We start from the raw sequence: 17,285 nt of genomic DNA on the forward strand, positions 1-17,285 counted from the left end.
CTCTCTCTCCCTATCCCTCGTGCTGGTGGGAGCGAGCCCATATGTGGCAAGGAAAGGACTCTAAAAGAACCTTTCTTCTCCAGGCGCGGTTCATTTACTTACATCCCCCTCCCCATTCTCTCCATTGCACAATTCCTCCCTCTCTGCCTCGCTTTCAAGCTTTCTCGTTTTTCTTTGGTGACCATGAAGAGTTTTTTTTTTTTTTTTTTTTTTGGTGTTTGTGTATGTGGGAGGGAGGGGGGGGTTGTTGCTGTGGCGATTCTAGTGGCCTCAGTCTCCTCTGGGAAGAAAGCAGGTTTTTCTGACATCAATGGGCTGGTATAGGGGGAGAAGGCGGGGTGCTGTGGGATAGGAAGAGGCACAGTCCGCAGACGCCGTCTTTGAACGGCTGGCTTCTGTTGTGCACTGCAGCAGTCTCATGTCCTACGGCAGGCCTACACCTGCAGCCACAGCAGGCTTGACTCCCACATTTATTACGTCCTGAGATGCGCCCACATACACAAAGCTGAAAACATTGCTTTCGGAAAAGGTCAAGCTGTGTGGGAATCATAGTGGTCATCTTTACCGTGACTGAAACCTACTGTTTCCCTGTGTTCCTGACATGCTCAGATCTGCATCCTCTCTGCTCATTACAGCTGGTCTTTCTGTTCGGTGTCTGGGGAACACTTTCCAGCTGTTGACTGTTTAAGATGGACAGTTGCAGCTGTACTGCTGCAAAGGGCATGGCATGAAGCGACTGACTTTAAAAAGCACTCTGCAGCCTTGGTCCTAAAGGGACATTTGTTCCACCCCACCAACTCAACAGATTCAAAATACGTGACTAATCTGGGGCTTGATAATTAGCTGATGAATTCAATCTCCTGTTAGTGCTGAACTGGGACTAGAAACTGTGCATCCTTTTGAAGAGCACTGTCTCTGATGAGTTCCCTGTGGACTTCTCCATCACTGAACTACAGCTCCCAAGGCCCACACCCCTGGCCAGTCAACCATGGGCATATCCCATCAAGCCCTGCATCGAATCAAAACACTATAAACTCTTTATGAGGAGATACAGTAGGTGGAGAGGGGAGGAATGTCGGAAAAAAACAGAGATTGCTGGTCATATAATTGGATTCTCGGGTTAGGGGGAGTGGTATAATGACTGGCTAATTCGAGATGGATCACCACTGGCAGTAAATAGCAAGGATGGAGGCAAAATGTCAATAAGCCCCATCGATAGGCTTACAAAGAGATGTTTTCAAGACATTTCCATTGGTGCAACATAACTCCTGTGTGTTTTTGCTTTCCTGCAGGGCTTAGATAGGGGATTACTGCAATAGGCAGATCAAGTGGCACTGAGTAATCCATGACAATAACAACCTCTACCCCCTCTGCTGAAACCCCCCTCCCCTCCTAAAACTTACCCCGCACTGTGCCCGTCACATACCTGACACATCCTGTGTCTCGGTTTATACCATTAGCCTTAGCATTTAATCCTGTTAATGAACAACTCTCTCCCTCGCTGCCGCATTGCATGCCTGTACAGATGCCTGCTGCAAATGTTCAAAACAGTTATTTGATGTGTTCTGGTTTTAGACTCTGTTACTCATTCGGTTGCCATAGTCGGGTCTTACAGAGATATGTCTGTGTGTGTGTGTGTGTGTAAGCTTATTATCAGTGTTGGTTGGAGGTTAGAGGACATTTTAGGAACCAAGGCTATGGTGAGGTTTTGCGGTAGCTAATGAGTTTAGCACTTGAAGAGTATATAATGAGCCTTCATTTCATGATTCCCTGTTATGAATAATGGAACAACTTATAAATGGGGGCACAAGCAACGTAGAACATGGTGACTTTATTCTTCTTCGTTCACGGTAAGTTCTGACAGTTGCCCAAGATATAACCCCATCAGAGGACGACGTGTTGTACACTGTGCATATTACTGTGCCAGACTGATGTTACAGTGTCAGGGTCTTTACAATTAGGGCGGGGAGGTTCTGCTATATAGTAAAAGGAGCCATTCCAAGAGTTTGCTTTTAACTATTTTGAATCTATTATTAAGGTGATAATGATTGAATGATTGAGTCGGCTCAGACCTTGCATGTGTCTGATATTTTCTTTAAATGGTCACTCTGGAGATGGAGGATGTAGAAAGTAGAAAATTTGACCGTTATGTAATGGACCCAAAACAAAAAGTAAGAGACACTATAGGAGTGGGACAGGGAGGAGGAGGGGTGGTGGGGGAGGCTGAGTGTGGATGGGAGGGGTCTTATTTCTGTCCTAGAATCCTGCTCCCCCCCACCCCTAACAGAGGAGACACAGAAGGGAGAGGGGGAAAGAGGGAGGAAGGGATGACTGAAAAACAGCACTTAAAAAACAGCTTAAAACACTTTATTAAACAGATATTAGAATACATCCAACATCACCGCTTGACACACAACAACATAAAGAGCCTCAAGCCTACCAGTAGTTCCTGTCTTCTCTACTACTACTACTACTGCCCGAGCTGTGCACCCGACTCACTCCTCCGGGCGGAATCAACAACAATACCTGTGTTCCCCCTGCAGGTAGTCCTATTTCTGTGCCAAACCACTTCCTGAAGCAACCATGGTCTTAACTGGTTTAGCGACAGACGAGGACGAGGAGTCTTTTTTTTTGATGGCCACTCCTTCTCCGGCCTTTTTCTTTACCTTGTCGTTCTTTGCTTTCACACCCTCTATCTTCACTTTAGGTTTTACTTTCTGACCCTTCTCTTTCCTGGTTCTTATCAGACTGGGTCTTGGATTTAGTCTTGTTTGAGGGTTAAACAGGTGAAGCAAAACTTTTAGAAGTAGGAGCTTTGGCGACTTCGGAGCCAGATGCAGGTTCTGAGGTGATGGGGGGGCGTTTTATTGATGGAGGGGATTTCGTCCAGTGGTTCGTCTCTGACAGGAGTAGCATCACCTCTGTCTGCTGACTGTTGTGATGGCTCAGGTTCCCTCCCAGCTTCTTCTTTTTTTACTTTCTATGTTTTAAGGACTTTTGTGCTGGACTTAGCCCCTGATGATGATGAAGAGGATGGAGGATGGTGAGGGGGAGCACCTCTCTCTGCTCTCCTTCTTCTTCCTCTGTCCTGAGGGGAGTAATCTCTGGGTAACGGAGACATTCTGTCCCTCCCCCTGTCTCTGCTGCCACGACCTCTGTAATGTAGTGAGGGATGTTGGTGGTCATAATCTTTGTAATATTTGTTGCACCAGTCTGTGTACTCCTTTTCCCATTGATACCGATCTCTCTCCCAGTGATCATGTCCTCCAGGACTTGGTCCCTTTAGTTCATATGGCGGCAGTTCCCGAGGAAGTGGCCTCCGTCCACCAGGGTTGCGGCTTCAGAAGTCACCAGGGCTAGAGGGGACTGAACACCAGGGGGGATCCAGGGAGGGTTAAGCCCCGGTGGTCCTTGGGCATAAATTGGCTGGGGTGGGTAACCAATTGGAGGAGGAGGAGGGATAAGGCCAGAAGTGTAGGGAGGAGGGTAGGGCTGTGGTGGGGGCGGGTACAGGGATGGAGGAGGGTACACCTGAGGAGCAGGTCAAGGAGGTGGAGCTGTATGGAGTTGGGCGGGGGGGTGTTCTCATCTACCTTTGTAGGACCGAGGTGGGGGTGGTTCGCCCTGGGTGGTAGAGTGCATAGGAGAATGTTGGTCAGGGACAGGTGAATAAGCTGGTGAAACATCTGGACCTTCACCAGCAGCAGCATGAGGAGGAGTAGGAGCAGCAGCAGCAACAGCAGCAGGAGGATCAAGAGCTGCAGGGGGCTGGACCTGTGATTGAGGTGCAGCAGGTCTGGACAACTGAGGGGTGGTGGAGGTAGTGCTGCAGGTTTGGTCTGCTTGTGTTTGTAAACCTGTCCGATTCCCATGCTGATTTTATTAATAGCCTGTCGAAGAAATATGTTGGCGATCAGATTATCAGGTGAAACGTGATTGTTTGCATGTGAAGCAGATGTTCTCCTCTGAATCTAATAAGGCAGTCCAGATACAATCATCACAGTAACTGTTTCTGCAGCAGGGTATTACTGCTGCGTCTGTCATGAGGTCGTTGCAGATTGGACACAGAAGTTCATCAGGGATAGGGTCTGAATCATCCTCTGATGATGACTGGTCATGTGGAACAAATGGAGGACGCTCCTTCTTGCCCTGTGCATACGCTTCTGCATCTATTGCAGGTATGGCATATTCCCCAGTGCAGGTTAACATGGCTCCTTTGGAGCAAGGCTCTGCCTTCACCATGGAACTATGAGAAATCCCCTTACTTATTCTGACAAGCTTAGCACGCTCCACACTCTTGTCCTGGACCATCAGCATGGGGCACTGCCAGATGTAGTGACCAGCCTTTCCACAACGATGGCAGATGTAATGAGCAGGTGGAGGTCCAACTTCCTTCTTGGAATAATGTAATGATTCACATTCTTGGTTTGACTGTGACATCATGGCTCTAATCTTGTCTTCTTCTGATGCATTAGCATCGACCAGGTTGGCCATCTTGGCAAGTTGGGCGAGTGACATGGAAGGAGATGAATCCTTGGGTCTAGATGATCCAACCACAGCTGTGTCAGAACGGTCTACAATGAACTTCCTGCCAGCAGGCTTTACTCTGGTACTCAGAATGCGGCGCACAATGACAGAGATCTGCAAGTCACTATTTCTGTCCTTGAGGCGCTCCTGGGCCATGATTTGCCTTTTTAGCCTTTTGAGGGTGATATACAGCCCATCAAAAGTGACTAAGTTGGAGTCCAGTTTGGAAAAAAACCTATAGTAAACACACATTTTCACAGGCCAATTAAGCAGAGGGAAACAAACAACCCCCCCCCCCCCCCCCCCCACCACCACCACCACCACCACCACCATGTTAATATACATATGTTTTTACATATATATTTTTAAATATAAAGGGCCCATTCTATGGTAAAGAAAAAATAAATAAACACAATTTAGATGAAACACACCAGTGAAAAAATAACGAGGATTATTTCATATATATATATATATATATATATATATCATATATTATTTCTGCCAGAAATCTCTTTCACCTAAATCTTACACAGTGGACCTTTAAATTAATAAACATGGGAAAGGCTCCAAATTAAAAATCTGAGTTTGAAACGGATCAGTTGACCTTTTTTTTTTCACTTTATTTATTGGTTTTCACAATTGAAAATGAAACATATACAGAAGTATAAGAACAAACTTTTCTCCCACCTCCACCCACCCCACACCCTCGCCCCAGGGGACATGCAGAAAAAAATAAAATAAATAATAATTAAAAAATATATATATATATATATTAATAGACATCATTGTCTTCCACAAAAAACAATCAAAACAACAAACGAGTGTGTCTTTGTGTTTTATGGAAGAAAAACAAACCCTTGTGCATGTACACGCTCATGCACGTGTGGTTCCAGTCAATCGGTCTTTTTTTTCCACAGATAAAACTGAAGACTTGTGTCTGTCTGTGGTTAAGAAGTCTGATCCTCTGCTCTCCATCGTTTTCTTAAGTCTGTATAATAAAATGTTTTTTTAGAGACTGTTTTATCCTCTGGGCCTTCTCCCAAAAACATAAACAGAAAATCAGCTTGGTATCACATGTTGGACAGAGCACACTCTGTTTTTACAGTCAAGTGAGATGAATGCAGCTCGTCTGCACATTCACTCACCTGTGTCAGTGTTTTTGTGCGTGCAAATCTGGCTACACTGTCGACTTGATCTTTGGGTGTTTGTGCGAGGGAGAAAAGAGGTTTGTGTGTTGAGAGAGAACGATATGTGGAAAAAGCTGCTTATGCATATTGATGTATGTCTGCTAATCTGCTTCTTATCTGCCTTATCCATCCACCCATCTGTATTTGTCTAATGAATCAAATTTTGCAGCTCACTGTTTCTCATCTGAACAGCAGAAGAAAAAATGTGTCTATCTATTTTTGTGTTCCTATATATGTACCTTAATAAGAGAGATGGTGCTGGAAAGCAGAGAACAGAGAGACAGATAGGGAGAATAAATGAAAAAGCAGACAGGCAAGTAGACAAAGGAGGGGCGGAAAGAGTTAATTAAGAGAACAGCGTGTATGCTGTCTGTTCTTTCCTCTGAGTGCACGTCTGGTAAATTGAACATAATATGTGTTTCGTTGTTGTCCACATGCACAACCACATTTGCACAAATGTGTATGTGCAAGTTCTGACTGGGCTGATTGGGTCACATGGTTTGTCTGAGTAGATGTGATCAATGAAGGGCTGTAATTCCCAGTCCAAGCTGGAACACACCGTCCCCCGCACTTCTGCAGTTTAACTGCAGTGGTCAAGAAGGATAGCGTGGGGAGAGAGAGGGGTGGGCCCCGGCTGCTACAGAGGGATGATGGAGTGAATGAGAGATAAAAGGAATGGGCCAGCATGAGCGAGCGAGGAAAAAATTAGATACCTGCCTGCCTCATTTGCGAACATATCATTGTTCTTATTTTCGGATTTGTTAGCCTGCCAGACGCTACTGGAGCACAACAAGTGATGTGCTTATGTGAATCGTGTGGGCCTGAGTAGATAGAGAGTGCAGGGGCTGTCAATAGATGCATGGCCCAGTCATCTTCTCAGGGAAGAGGGGGGAAAAAAAACAAACAAATGCATCTCATTATTGCAGTGCGCTCCTCTGCAGTGCTCTGGTAACCCATCACAGTCCACACAGATTCAATTGCTTCTTTTAAATCAGTTTGAAGCAGCAGCCACATCTCATCTGTCTCAATAGCAGCATGGAGCCAAAGGGGGACTGTGCACACAGCAACAGCTCCTCCTAGTGGCCAGGAAATTGATTTTGTGTTGCCAAAAGTGAGTGAAGAGGAGCTTCATGGCTGGCTGGTCTGGTTGCTTGTCGTCCAGCTGTTTACCCACATATTAGCAGCGGATTTATCTCCAAATCCAGCCGCAGCAGCAGCTTACTTCCTGTCCTTTCCTCAGCAGCCACTCACTTCACATTCTTTTCGTATCTCTTTACTTTTCTGCCAGAGTCTTTTTTTGTCTCACTATATCTCTCTCTCTCACACACACACATGCGCGCTTACACACACGTACCATTCCTGTTCTTTCCAATACCCTGTTCCGTCTCTGAACTCAGACAGTGCTTTGCATTTGATCTCTGATGAAAGAAAAACAACCTTAACAGTAACCAGTTTCTAATTCTAGAGGCTCACCCGCTCACCAAAGGCTGGCACAATAGATGAGTACAGGTTTGTGTAGTGTGTGCATGATTGAACTGATAGTCTTGCTAAAGAGCGGCTCACAGATCTGTAGAAATCTTTTTGATGACTGATGGTGACAGATTTTTTAATTACCTCCAAACTATTTTTTGTCTCTTCTGTTAAAAGCTATCTTTTTTTTCTGGAATTCCTATTTATGGTCAGATAAAAGGGGTTTTAGAGTAGAACAGTGGAGAAGTGAAGAGTGCTTTGATCAGTCCAGAAAGCACATATTTAGCTTCGGGGTGATCTGAGAAGAGAAGTGTTTGGTGTTTGCTATGATAGATTAGCACTGGATTGGTTTCATCACTATTTCATCTCTGCATTCTCTTCTTGTCCACAATTTGTATTCTTACTCAACGGAACATCAAACCTCGCCGTTGTAAATCACTCAAAAGCTGGCAGCGTGACACTCCAGTCTCTCCCAAATGTTACAAGTGCTTATTATCATATTGTTGCATAAGCTAATATCCATCTGTGACAGCAGAAGCTTCCACAAAATCAGCATGTTGGATATAAGGGTACTGATGTGATAAATGTGAAAACTTGAGCTTCTGTTCCTCTCGTACAGTTCCTCCATCGAGCCCATACTTTGAGTTGGACATGGCAACACCATGGGTCGCAGGGAAGAAGTACACCGTCACCTGTGTTGCCCCCGAGGCAAAGCCCATGGCTGAAATCTCACTTTATAAAGGTGAGTCATTCTTTCAACGGCACTAAATTTGACAGAGATGTGAGGCCGACCGGCTGCAACAGAGGGCAACAGCCTTGATATTCTACATACTGAGATCTCCATAGGTCCAGAATATGTATTCATAAAAACACTGCTGTGGTTTAGTTGAGATGTCTTATTTCATAGTCTTCAAATAGAAGAGTTGAAAAGAGCACAGCACTGTGTGGGAGGAAATAGCCTGAACATTTGAATTTCCAGTTTCCACTCAGTTTGCAATTGCTTGTACAGATGTATTGCAAGTTCCTAGTTGTTAACAAAAAAGCAGCAATTTTCCCATCTTCTGTTTTTACCCTTTGGTCCCCCTTCACATGAATTATATTGTGCATATCTGAGATGTGTTCTTTCTCTATTTTCCTTTGTTAAAAGCTGCATTTCTGATGTTTTCAAAATTATTTTCTGTCATTATATTAATTTATTTTAAAGCCAGACAGTTGTATATAGGGTTGCTGTGCCACAGATAGATGTACACTGCACATACACAGATAGACATGTATATTGTTGTATTTCGGTATTTACAATTTCACCACGTGAGAATAACAATGATGTTGCTGTGTCAAATGAACAGATTTACACACAGCTTTCTCCCTTCTTATGCACCTTCCCCCCTATTGTGTCTTTTAGACGGAGTCGAGCTGACAGGTGCAGAGTCTTTCACCATGTCTGGCTCAAAGGATAAGCTCCTGAACACGCATGCTGAAGTAACGTATGTGTTCGCCTGCCTGCCAGACTCATTCTTCTCAGCAAACCTGCTCAGTCTCTCCAAGTCTGTCTTTGTTTCTTTTTTCCCCCCTTGTTTTCACCCCGCTCTTATTTTCTCCTTCTGTCTTAGTGAGCACAATAAATTTCTATTACTTGGCACTGCAAGATTGAATTAGCTTCTGTCAAACGCACAAAATTACATTCCGGCTGCGAGACAGATCCGATCCTCACCGGTTCGCCAGGTGCCTATACATTAAACAGGACCATAGATTACTTTAATCCCACCTGTCTCCTCTGTGTCAAAGATAATAACCTCTTGTCATATCCTGAGATAACATTGGTACTGAGGAGCTGCAGCGTTGTTCAGCTCTGTTGCAGAGCAGCAAGAGGTTTAAGCAATATTGATGCTCCATCCACATATTCACAATGAGCGTACACAGTGGGCCACGTGTGATTGTTCCGCTTGACATTGTAAAGTAATTTGATACAGAGGAAATAAACTGAAAAAGCAAACTAGAGCAGAGCAAATCCACTGCATAGAGGAGTCTAGATCTTCTAGTGTGCAGTCCATCAAATAACGTGCACGACTGAATTTACTGTCACATGGTCAAACAGAGGTGACATGTATGAATACTTCTACTAGTTTAAAGCTACTTTTACTCCAAGATTAAGATGTCGCAAGAAGTTAAAAACACATTCAAAAAACACATTCATAGTTGAACTGGGACGCAAGTGGTCACATTCGTTTTGCTGTGTGAATGCAAATGCATCAGTGAATTCCGTCAGTAGGATTTTGACTACAGGGTATTTGCAGTTTTAAAGGATCTGAATATTTCTTCCACCACTGGCCAAACATAACAATAATGTGATGTTTAAAGCACCTTTTTTGAGTCAACATAACACATTTTTATGCTTCTATTTCTTCTTTCTTTCTATATCAAAGAGTCACCGCTCTGGGATCTGACAACGGGAGGCAGCTGACATGTCGCGCCAAGAACTCCCCTCTTTTCCAGACCGTGGAGACCACGTTGACCATGAGTGTGTATTGTAAGTGTCTCAAACTGTCTGAAGACTGACAGTCAACACCCCCTCTCTTTCAGAAAACATACACTCACACACAAACTCACACTCAACCACACAGAAACCCAACCTCAGGGATCCCCAAGGGTCGGCCTTGTGCATTCAGTGTGTGTTAGCCGACCAAGGGGAGAGATTGAACCTGAAGGCAAACTCTCACCTACTTCAAAGACAACTAGAGTGAGACTGCCTCCAATTCACAAGGCTGCCCCCGGTGGGCTCGGGTTGATATGACCAAGGGAAGGCTGTATTTTTTTTTATTTTAATTTTTTTACAGTAAAAGCACATTAGTGTAAACAGCGGTGACAAAGAGAGTATTATCATACCAACCCTTCTATGGAATTTTAATTGTTTTAATTTATATTTACAATTTTATTTAGTATGAATAAAACTTTTTATGCCCTTTGTCCTATTTCCCCATGTTAAACATATAATATCTAACAATTCTTCCAAAAACAACCTGTATATTTTGTTGACTTGTGTACTTATATTATCCAAAATGTTCCCAACCATGTTCAACCCAGAGAAATCCACAATTTTATTCAAGGCTACGTGATGTTTTATGTTGGTCGCCTTTTAATTTAATTATTTTAATTAATATCCGCTTTATTATTCTCTGCTGTAACTTGCAGGGCAAACAATGTATGACAAAGGAAAAACACACTGTTAGCCAGTCGGTTGCTTTGCAGTTTGCTTTAACTTTAATACATTAGCTCATCCCTGAATATGATTTACGCCTGAGTCTCGTCAGGTAGATTTTCATTGATAATGGTGGAGAAGACAACTCCCATGATACCACGCTGCTCCTTCAATGTCATCAAACTAGGTATTTTATAATTGTTTTAACTGAGAGAACTCTAACTCTAAGTTACATATTATACATTTAACCAAAATACTCAAACCGATCATTAGAGTAACTGAGATGGATTTTATCAGCGAGGCTTCAAGGACTGATCTCTAATGAATGACGCTAAAGCCACTACAGTTGACAATAATAATGAATTGTACAAAACTATTGTCTCAAATTAAAATTCCACTCCAATGATGCACGTGGAGAGCTGGATTTTGTTGCTTTTTCTTTCATGTCATTATCACAGAACCATGTGATTTGATATAACAGAAATCTTTCTGCAGTGCTCGCAGGTGAGATGACACGCACACTGTCTCAGTCTCACACTGCATTTGGCATTTCTTTTTCCTTTTTATTTGACAAGGCAACAATGAAAGCTGCTTTTATTGAATGCACAAACAGTGTCTCGCCGCAGCCGCTGTTTACTACTGTAGGTTTAGTATTTTCTACTCTGTTGATCAGCTGAAGTAATTGATTGCTTAGGCCCGAGAGTCTACCCACCTGCTTCTCCCAGGCCTAAATCATGTTGTTGATTAAAGTGAAGCAGGGCTGCTGACACCTTCGGCAGCCAGCACTTCCTCCAGCTCTGCTGCCGTATTACCCACAGGCTGACTAGACACCTTAATGTTGTCTGTATCTATACCCCTCCACATTAGACGCCACTGCTGCTTTTTTAACAATCGCAGATAACCGCGGGCACTCCTCCCCGTCCTCTCTGTTTCCCTGCTCTGTATTAGACAACACGCACTCTGCAGTGAGAGCTAATGTTGCAGAACTTGGGGACCACCGCCGCTATCTTGCTCAGCATGCCAACCCATCAAAGCCAGTGCGGTGGCCATTTTCAGCCAGCCAGATTGTTAGCAAGGTGGCAATTTGTCATGCTGGCCCAGGATCTGCAGCCTGCTCCCTGAAACTGATTGCAGCAATAACAAAGGCCCGTCCTCCTCCTCTAATTTATTTTACTGCATATATTTTATTCAAGGAGGCTGTAATTTATTCATATTTCACGTTAACTTATTACTGTTTGAACATCTGTTATTTTGCTTTATGGACTGGATCCAGATCACTGCTCCCTTAATACTTAATGCTTTCATCAGATCTGGACCTCTTATCCACACACAGTCATGTTAAATGTGCCCAATTTATTGGCCCTGTCTCAGCAAATAGGGATGCTCCCTAATCAATTGCCAAGAGTGTTCTCATCGCAGTGCAGGACTTTTTTATGTTATCCTATTGATGGTCACTCCACCCACACTATTTCCCCTGAGTTACTACATCCTTTTTCTTCTCTCAATTTCTTCTCCGCAGTTTTCTGTCACTCTCTGTTCCATTCCCCTTTGTCAAGCCCATTTTTATTTTTGTCTCTTGTTCCCTGGCAGTCCCACCTCAGCCTCCAGTTATTGTGGGTCTGGATTCAGACGAGGTCAAAGCAGGGAGAACGCTCACGTTGGAGTGTGTGTCTCATGGTGGAAACCCCCTAGCCACTCTCCAATGGACCAAGGTAAATCTTCAACGCCATCTGTTAAGGAAGCTTTGTAATAGACTGTCACAATGACAAAATGTGCCATTTTAGTGGCCACTGTTAGCAGCTTCTGTCCTTTATAGTCTGCATCATATGGGAGCGTGCAACTGTTCGGTGTTATTTTTTACGTGTTCATCTGTGTGTAAGAATGGAAAAGTTCTGTCCAAGACTTGGGAAGAGGACATCGTGGCGCAGAAGTCCAGCAGTGTCCTCAACCTGAAGATCACCCCTGCTGATAACCAGGCAGAGCTGTGCTGTGAGAGTGTCAATCTGGTGTTCCTATTGCCTCGCTCTGTCAGCCGCAAAATCACTGTGCTCTGTAAGTGAAAATACTGCTGCTTGGGCACAGGACACACACACACACACACACACACACACACACGCACACACACACACACACACACACACACACACACAGACACACACATACAGACACACACACACAGCCCTGGCAGCAATAGATTATTAAGGATATGGACATGCGGCAGAGGAATATAATAAGAATCTTACCTCCAAAACCAATTCTTTTGCTGGCCCAGCATAAATTGTAATGTTAATATCATTAATGAAACTAATGGTTATTATGGCTGCAGCCCATATTTCCAAATGCCTCCAGATTAGTATCAGTGCATGCTCTTTCATAGCTGCTCCACTAATTTAGCTGAATTGCTTCAATGTACAGTCCTGAGGCAGTAAAGCCTGCACTTTGTGCGACAGTAATGCCCATGGTTAATAGATTATACTTTTCTCTCTGAATTTAAAATGTTTGTTTCAGCAACATTAAAACAAATAAGAATTAATATTCAGTAGCCTCAGTGTCTAACAATAGCCTGATTTCCACTACAGAGCCAGACAATGTAAGTCAATGTGAGCTTTAAGTGCTGTGGGATTGATGCACCTACTCTATGTAATTATGATCTGAATTTGAATTGGCCCTCGCAGAAATCTCTTGCTCATGCTTTGTAAAGGTGGCAGAAGTTACTCCCATGCTCCTCCTTTACTCACCGAGCCCCCAACAGGCGCTGGTGCTTTGCCTCCCAGTCATCCATTCAGGGATGTTGAAATGAGCTGCTGACTCCCTGACTGCGCTCTAGGCACTGGCAGAAGCTGGAGGGCACAGAATACGTCTCGCTGGTGTTATATGAATATGCCTCTTTTACTATATGGCACCTGTGTACTCTCAGCAGTCTTTGTGTGTGGCTTGCATTCTGCGCCTTGTGGGACAGTCACAAATATGTATAAGATTTTCATACATGACCTCTCCTATCCCGTGTCTGCCAGCTCAGTCCCCAGGCTTTGTATTCCCCTGAAGGCTTCATGCAGCTGCATCACTTTGCCTGTAGCTATTGTACCATCTCCCCCCGTGGCTGAAACGAAGCAGACTTTAGAAACCACATTGAAAACCTCCCGAGAAAACAAGTTGCCACTCAAAGTGATTTTCCCTCTCACCCTTGATACAGCTCCATGTTTTTACATCCAAAAATAGTCGCGCTGCCACTGTGATCAGAATAAGAAGCGGTTGAATGTGCTATTCACAGGGCGATACTTTTACTGATATCCTTTTTTTTTGTCTTCGTATGTTCTCTTGTGTATGTGTGCATCAGTTGAACCTGCTGAAGTGATTCTTTTGGGTTCATTCACGGCTGTTGAAGGACAGGAGCTGAACGTGGGCTGCTTCGCCTCCTCCAGTAATCCCTTGGTCCAGATTCGTTGGTGGCTTGGCTACAAGGAGCTCAACAACACTGTTGTCACTATGGAAGAGGTGAGACCGCACAGTATAAGAGATAACAATGCATAGATCTGCAGTAACTGAGCAGGTAGACACTATACACATGTTGGCCAGAGACGGTGTACACACTGGGTTGTAATTGGTGATCATGCTGGTCAGTAAAGATTCCAACAGAATGGCACTCAGTGGAGCACATACCTCTGCCAAGGCCCGATAGTCCCCTTAAAGTCAAGCCGCAGCATTTTATACTAACTCATAGATATCAGTTCCCTGAATATGCCTGATTTTTTTCATAAAGATTTATGAATTATTCCCTGGCAACTCTGTGAAAAAGCAACAAAAAAAGCCTTATCTTACAATGTTAACAAAAGAGATAAAAGATTCCTGGATTTTCTCCCTGATCTGGATCCACACTAAAATTTAAAGGGTTCTTCTCTGACCCATACCTCATCCACTAAGTTTTGTGGAAATTCGTCTTTTTGTTTTTGCATGATCTTGCTTACAATCAAACAACAAACCAATCAAACAAACCAACATCTAAATTAATTTACTGTGTGTGTGTGTTTCTGTTTCGTTTTTGTGAACAAGAAGTCACAAGAAATAATTTGCAAAAGCCTTTTGCTTCAATCAATGTTGCCTATAGGGAATCAACAAATACTATTGACTTATCTACCACTGAATTCAAAGAATCCTCCATAACAAATTTGACCTTCCTATATAGAAGAAAACACTGCGACATGAGCACGTACTGAATAGACCTGCTGCAGCTTACAAACAAATCACTGCTGATCCGAAAAGAGTCTCCTCTTTTGTGTATGTTAATAAGATCAAAGTGAATAAAAGCTGACACAGCAGATGAGCGTTATTAAACAAGCTCTTTATTCATCTGGCAGCAGCATTTTCATTTGATCTTACAGGAGGCACTCAGTGTGCTGTGTGTGAGCTTTAATGCATCTGAAACAGTGTGAGGTTAATGAAGACTGACGCTCCCGTTCAGTGTGTCTGTTAGTCTATCTGTCTGTGGCTTTTACAGTAATCATCACAATAATGGCTTTAATAACCAGATGTGCTGCATAGGCATGACCACTATCAGGCAGGTGCAAAATTACGCTTTGCGTAATTTATGCAGCAGGATTCAGTTTCTGCAGCAGCTAATTTTCCTGTATTTGCCAAGACAAACCAGTGTGGGTTGTTTTTTTTTATCTCTTATTTTTTTCTCCTGAGCCTGACAATGGCTGTCCATCCCCTCGACTGAACTGTCATATGTGCTTTGTGTCTGTAGGGAGTCAATGGTGGGATGACAACCATGTCCAACATGACCCACCAGGTCTCCAGGGAGGAGGATGGGCTCAAGCTCACCTGTGAGGCCTTCAACAAGGGCACTTACTTCTCCAAGACCCAGATGACCAAACTCACTGTGTACTGTAAGTGAGCTCATTTCTAGTTTTTGAAACAGTTGTATTTTTAGCAGAAACAAATCAGGAGGGAGAATGAAAATACAATTTGGTACAATTTGTTTTTGCATGCTATCAAGAACCCATGCGTTATGGTTCAGGAGGAGTCAGTTGTAATTATAATTCTTCACAAATATAATCCTTGACACAGAATAAACAACTGTTTTCTCTTCCCGCTCTGTCATATTTGTTTGAGAGGAAATGTTTTCAGCACAAATTTTCAAATTGAAAATCTTAAGTATAACTGGTAATAACTGGGTTCATCTATTTTCTTCTTCTATGTTAACCATAACTAGCTTATATATTCTTACAAATTTAAAACCTTTTCGATAATTTTACAACAGATCCCCCTCAGAAGGTTTGGCTTGATGCACCTCCCCAAGATGTCCCCCTTCATGCAGGCACCAAAATTCGTCTCACCTGCTTCTCCACTGGAGGGAATCCCACTGGGGCTCTGACCTGGTTCAAGGTTAGTGTGTGTATTCAGTCTGTCCGTCTGTTTGTATGTGTGTGTAAGTTTGTCGAAACACGCTCACAATTGTCTTTTTAATGTCCAACCTGTTTTAGAATGGAAAGCCAGTGACTTATGCAATGAAGCAGACCTCCTTTGATCGGGGTGTGGCTCGAGAGCTGGTCCTGGTCCTGACAGCAAGTGACAACATGGCTACCTTCCGCTGTGATGCCACAAATGAGGCAAAGAAGACTGTCTCTGCCCACACGAAGCTTTCGGTTCAATGTAAGTCAGACCAGAGCTCAACACATGCAAACTAGAATAGCACACAGCCATGGCCCAACAGTCCCCTTACCAAACCAGACCTAGATTTTTATTTTGATCTGCACCAAATTGCAGACACTCATACATATCAGTCCCCTAAATGTGCCAGATTTTGTAATCAAGGTCTATGAATATTATAATAAACAAATATTTTTAAAAAATGCAATCTTGCAATGTTAAAAAAATCCTGGCTCCGCACCAAAATGTATTGGTTCTTCCTTGGGTCATGTATTGTATGGCAATCGGTTGAGTAGTTTTTCCGTAATCTTGCTAAATAAGAAACAAACAAGTGTAGATGGAAACATGACCTCCTTGGCAGGGGTAACAACATATATTCTAGTTTAACTTGGCTGACAGAAAAAAGCACAATCAGATACAAATATTTGACATACACGCAGATGTTTAGCCAAAGTATTTTAGTCTCTTCATGTTGTTACCTTTGAGTTTAAATAGTTTTATTTATTTATTTCACTGTTCTCCAGTTACAGCATTAAGTATGACGATCACAACCTCACAGGAGGAGCTTCGTCAGGGGCAGACGGTAACTCTGGACTGCCAGGCTGGAAGCAGTAACCCCAAGGCCAACATCTCCTGGAGCCTGGGCTTCCAAAGGTTTGTCTAGTCTGCAGGTGGAAAGGCCCATGATAGACAATGACAAAATGATGTGAGCTAATTCATTGTCAGAATGAGTCTGAATTACTGATGTTTATCCATTTAAACGCGGTAATATGCACGATTGTTTTGGTGAACTTTAATTCCCCAGCTGATTGGATTTGCTGGATGGGATTTGTGTGCTAGGTTCCAGGGAGTGGAGCAGCCACCCAGGGCGGCTCAGTATGGCGGCGTTTCAGTGCTCAGTTCTTTATCTCTGAATCTGAGTTCACAGCATCACAACCAGAAGGTCATTTGCCAGGCCTACAGCCCTGTGCTCGTCGAGGGGACCAACACATTCTTCAAACTCAACGTCCTTTGTAAGTAGAGGATGAATTGTTTTTTTTCCATTTCGTTCTGTCTAGGTTTGTTTGTTTCTTTCTTTGTCTCCTCCTGGCGAGTGACCAAGAGATGTGGTTTGCATAAATCTTAAACGATGCATAATGATGATCTATAATGCTGGAGATGTAAGCTGCTTTGCTGGGGTACTTTTGCACTGTGTTGCGTGTGTGTGGGTTAATTTTTTTTCTGTACTGGAAACCTTTGTTGTGATTTGTTGGTCT

General features: G+C 43.4%; 1 protein-coding gene and 1 pseudogene across 13 annotated transcripts in view; one reads left to right on the forward strand and one right to left on the reverse strand.

The window, feature by feature from the left end:
- nphs1 (NPHS1 adhesion molecule, nephrin) overlaps positions 1–17,285 on the forward strand; it is a 63,408-nt gene that overhangs the window by 31,240 nt on the left and 14,883 nt on the right. For 12 of the 13 annotated variants that reach the window (XR_011245969.1, XM_069537918.1, XM_069537919.1 and 9 more), the window contains 11 exons: positions 7,804–7,926; positions 8,587–8,668; positions 9,608–9,711; positions 11,971–12,092; positions 12,261–12,432; positions 13,718–13,875; positions 15,125–15,266; positions 15,641–15,765; positions 15,864–16,032; positions 16,554–16,683; positions 16,870–17,042. Coding sequence is in view for 12 of the 13 variants with exons in the window: in XM_069537918.1 (XP_069394019.1) it covers positions 7,804–7,926; positions 8,587–8,668; positions 9,608–9,711; positions 11,971–12,092; positions 12,261–12,432; positions 13,718–13,875; positions 15,125–15,266; positions 15,641–15,765; positions 15,864–16,032; positions 16,554–16,683; positions 16,870–17,042 (1,500 nt within the window). In the remaining variant the exon portion in view is untranslated. Of the gene's footprint in view, positions 1–7,073; positions 7,224–7,803; positions 7,927–8,586; positions 8,669–9,607; positions 9,712–11,970; positions 12,093–12,260; positions 12,433–13,717; positions 13,876–15,124; positions 15,267–15,640; positions 15,766–15,863; positions 16,033–16,553; positions 16,684–16,869; positions 17,043–17,285 lie in introns of those variants that run through there. The other variant, XM_069537925.1, reaches the window with a different exon arrangement.
- On the reverse strand, positions 2,550–4,779 carry LOC138413490 (uncharacterized; annotated as a pseudogene).

Source organism: Paralichthys olivaceus, chromosome 13 (assembly GCF_024713975.1).
Source record: "Paralichthys olivaceus isolate ysfri-2021 chromosome 13, ASM2471397v2, whole genome shotgun sequence".
Taxonomy (NCBI): Eukaryota; Metazoa; Chordata; class Actinopteri; order Pleuronectiformes; family Paralichthyidae; genus Paralichthys; species Paralichthys olivaceus.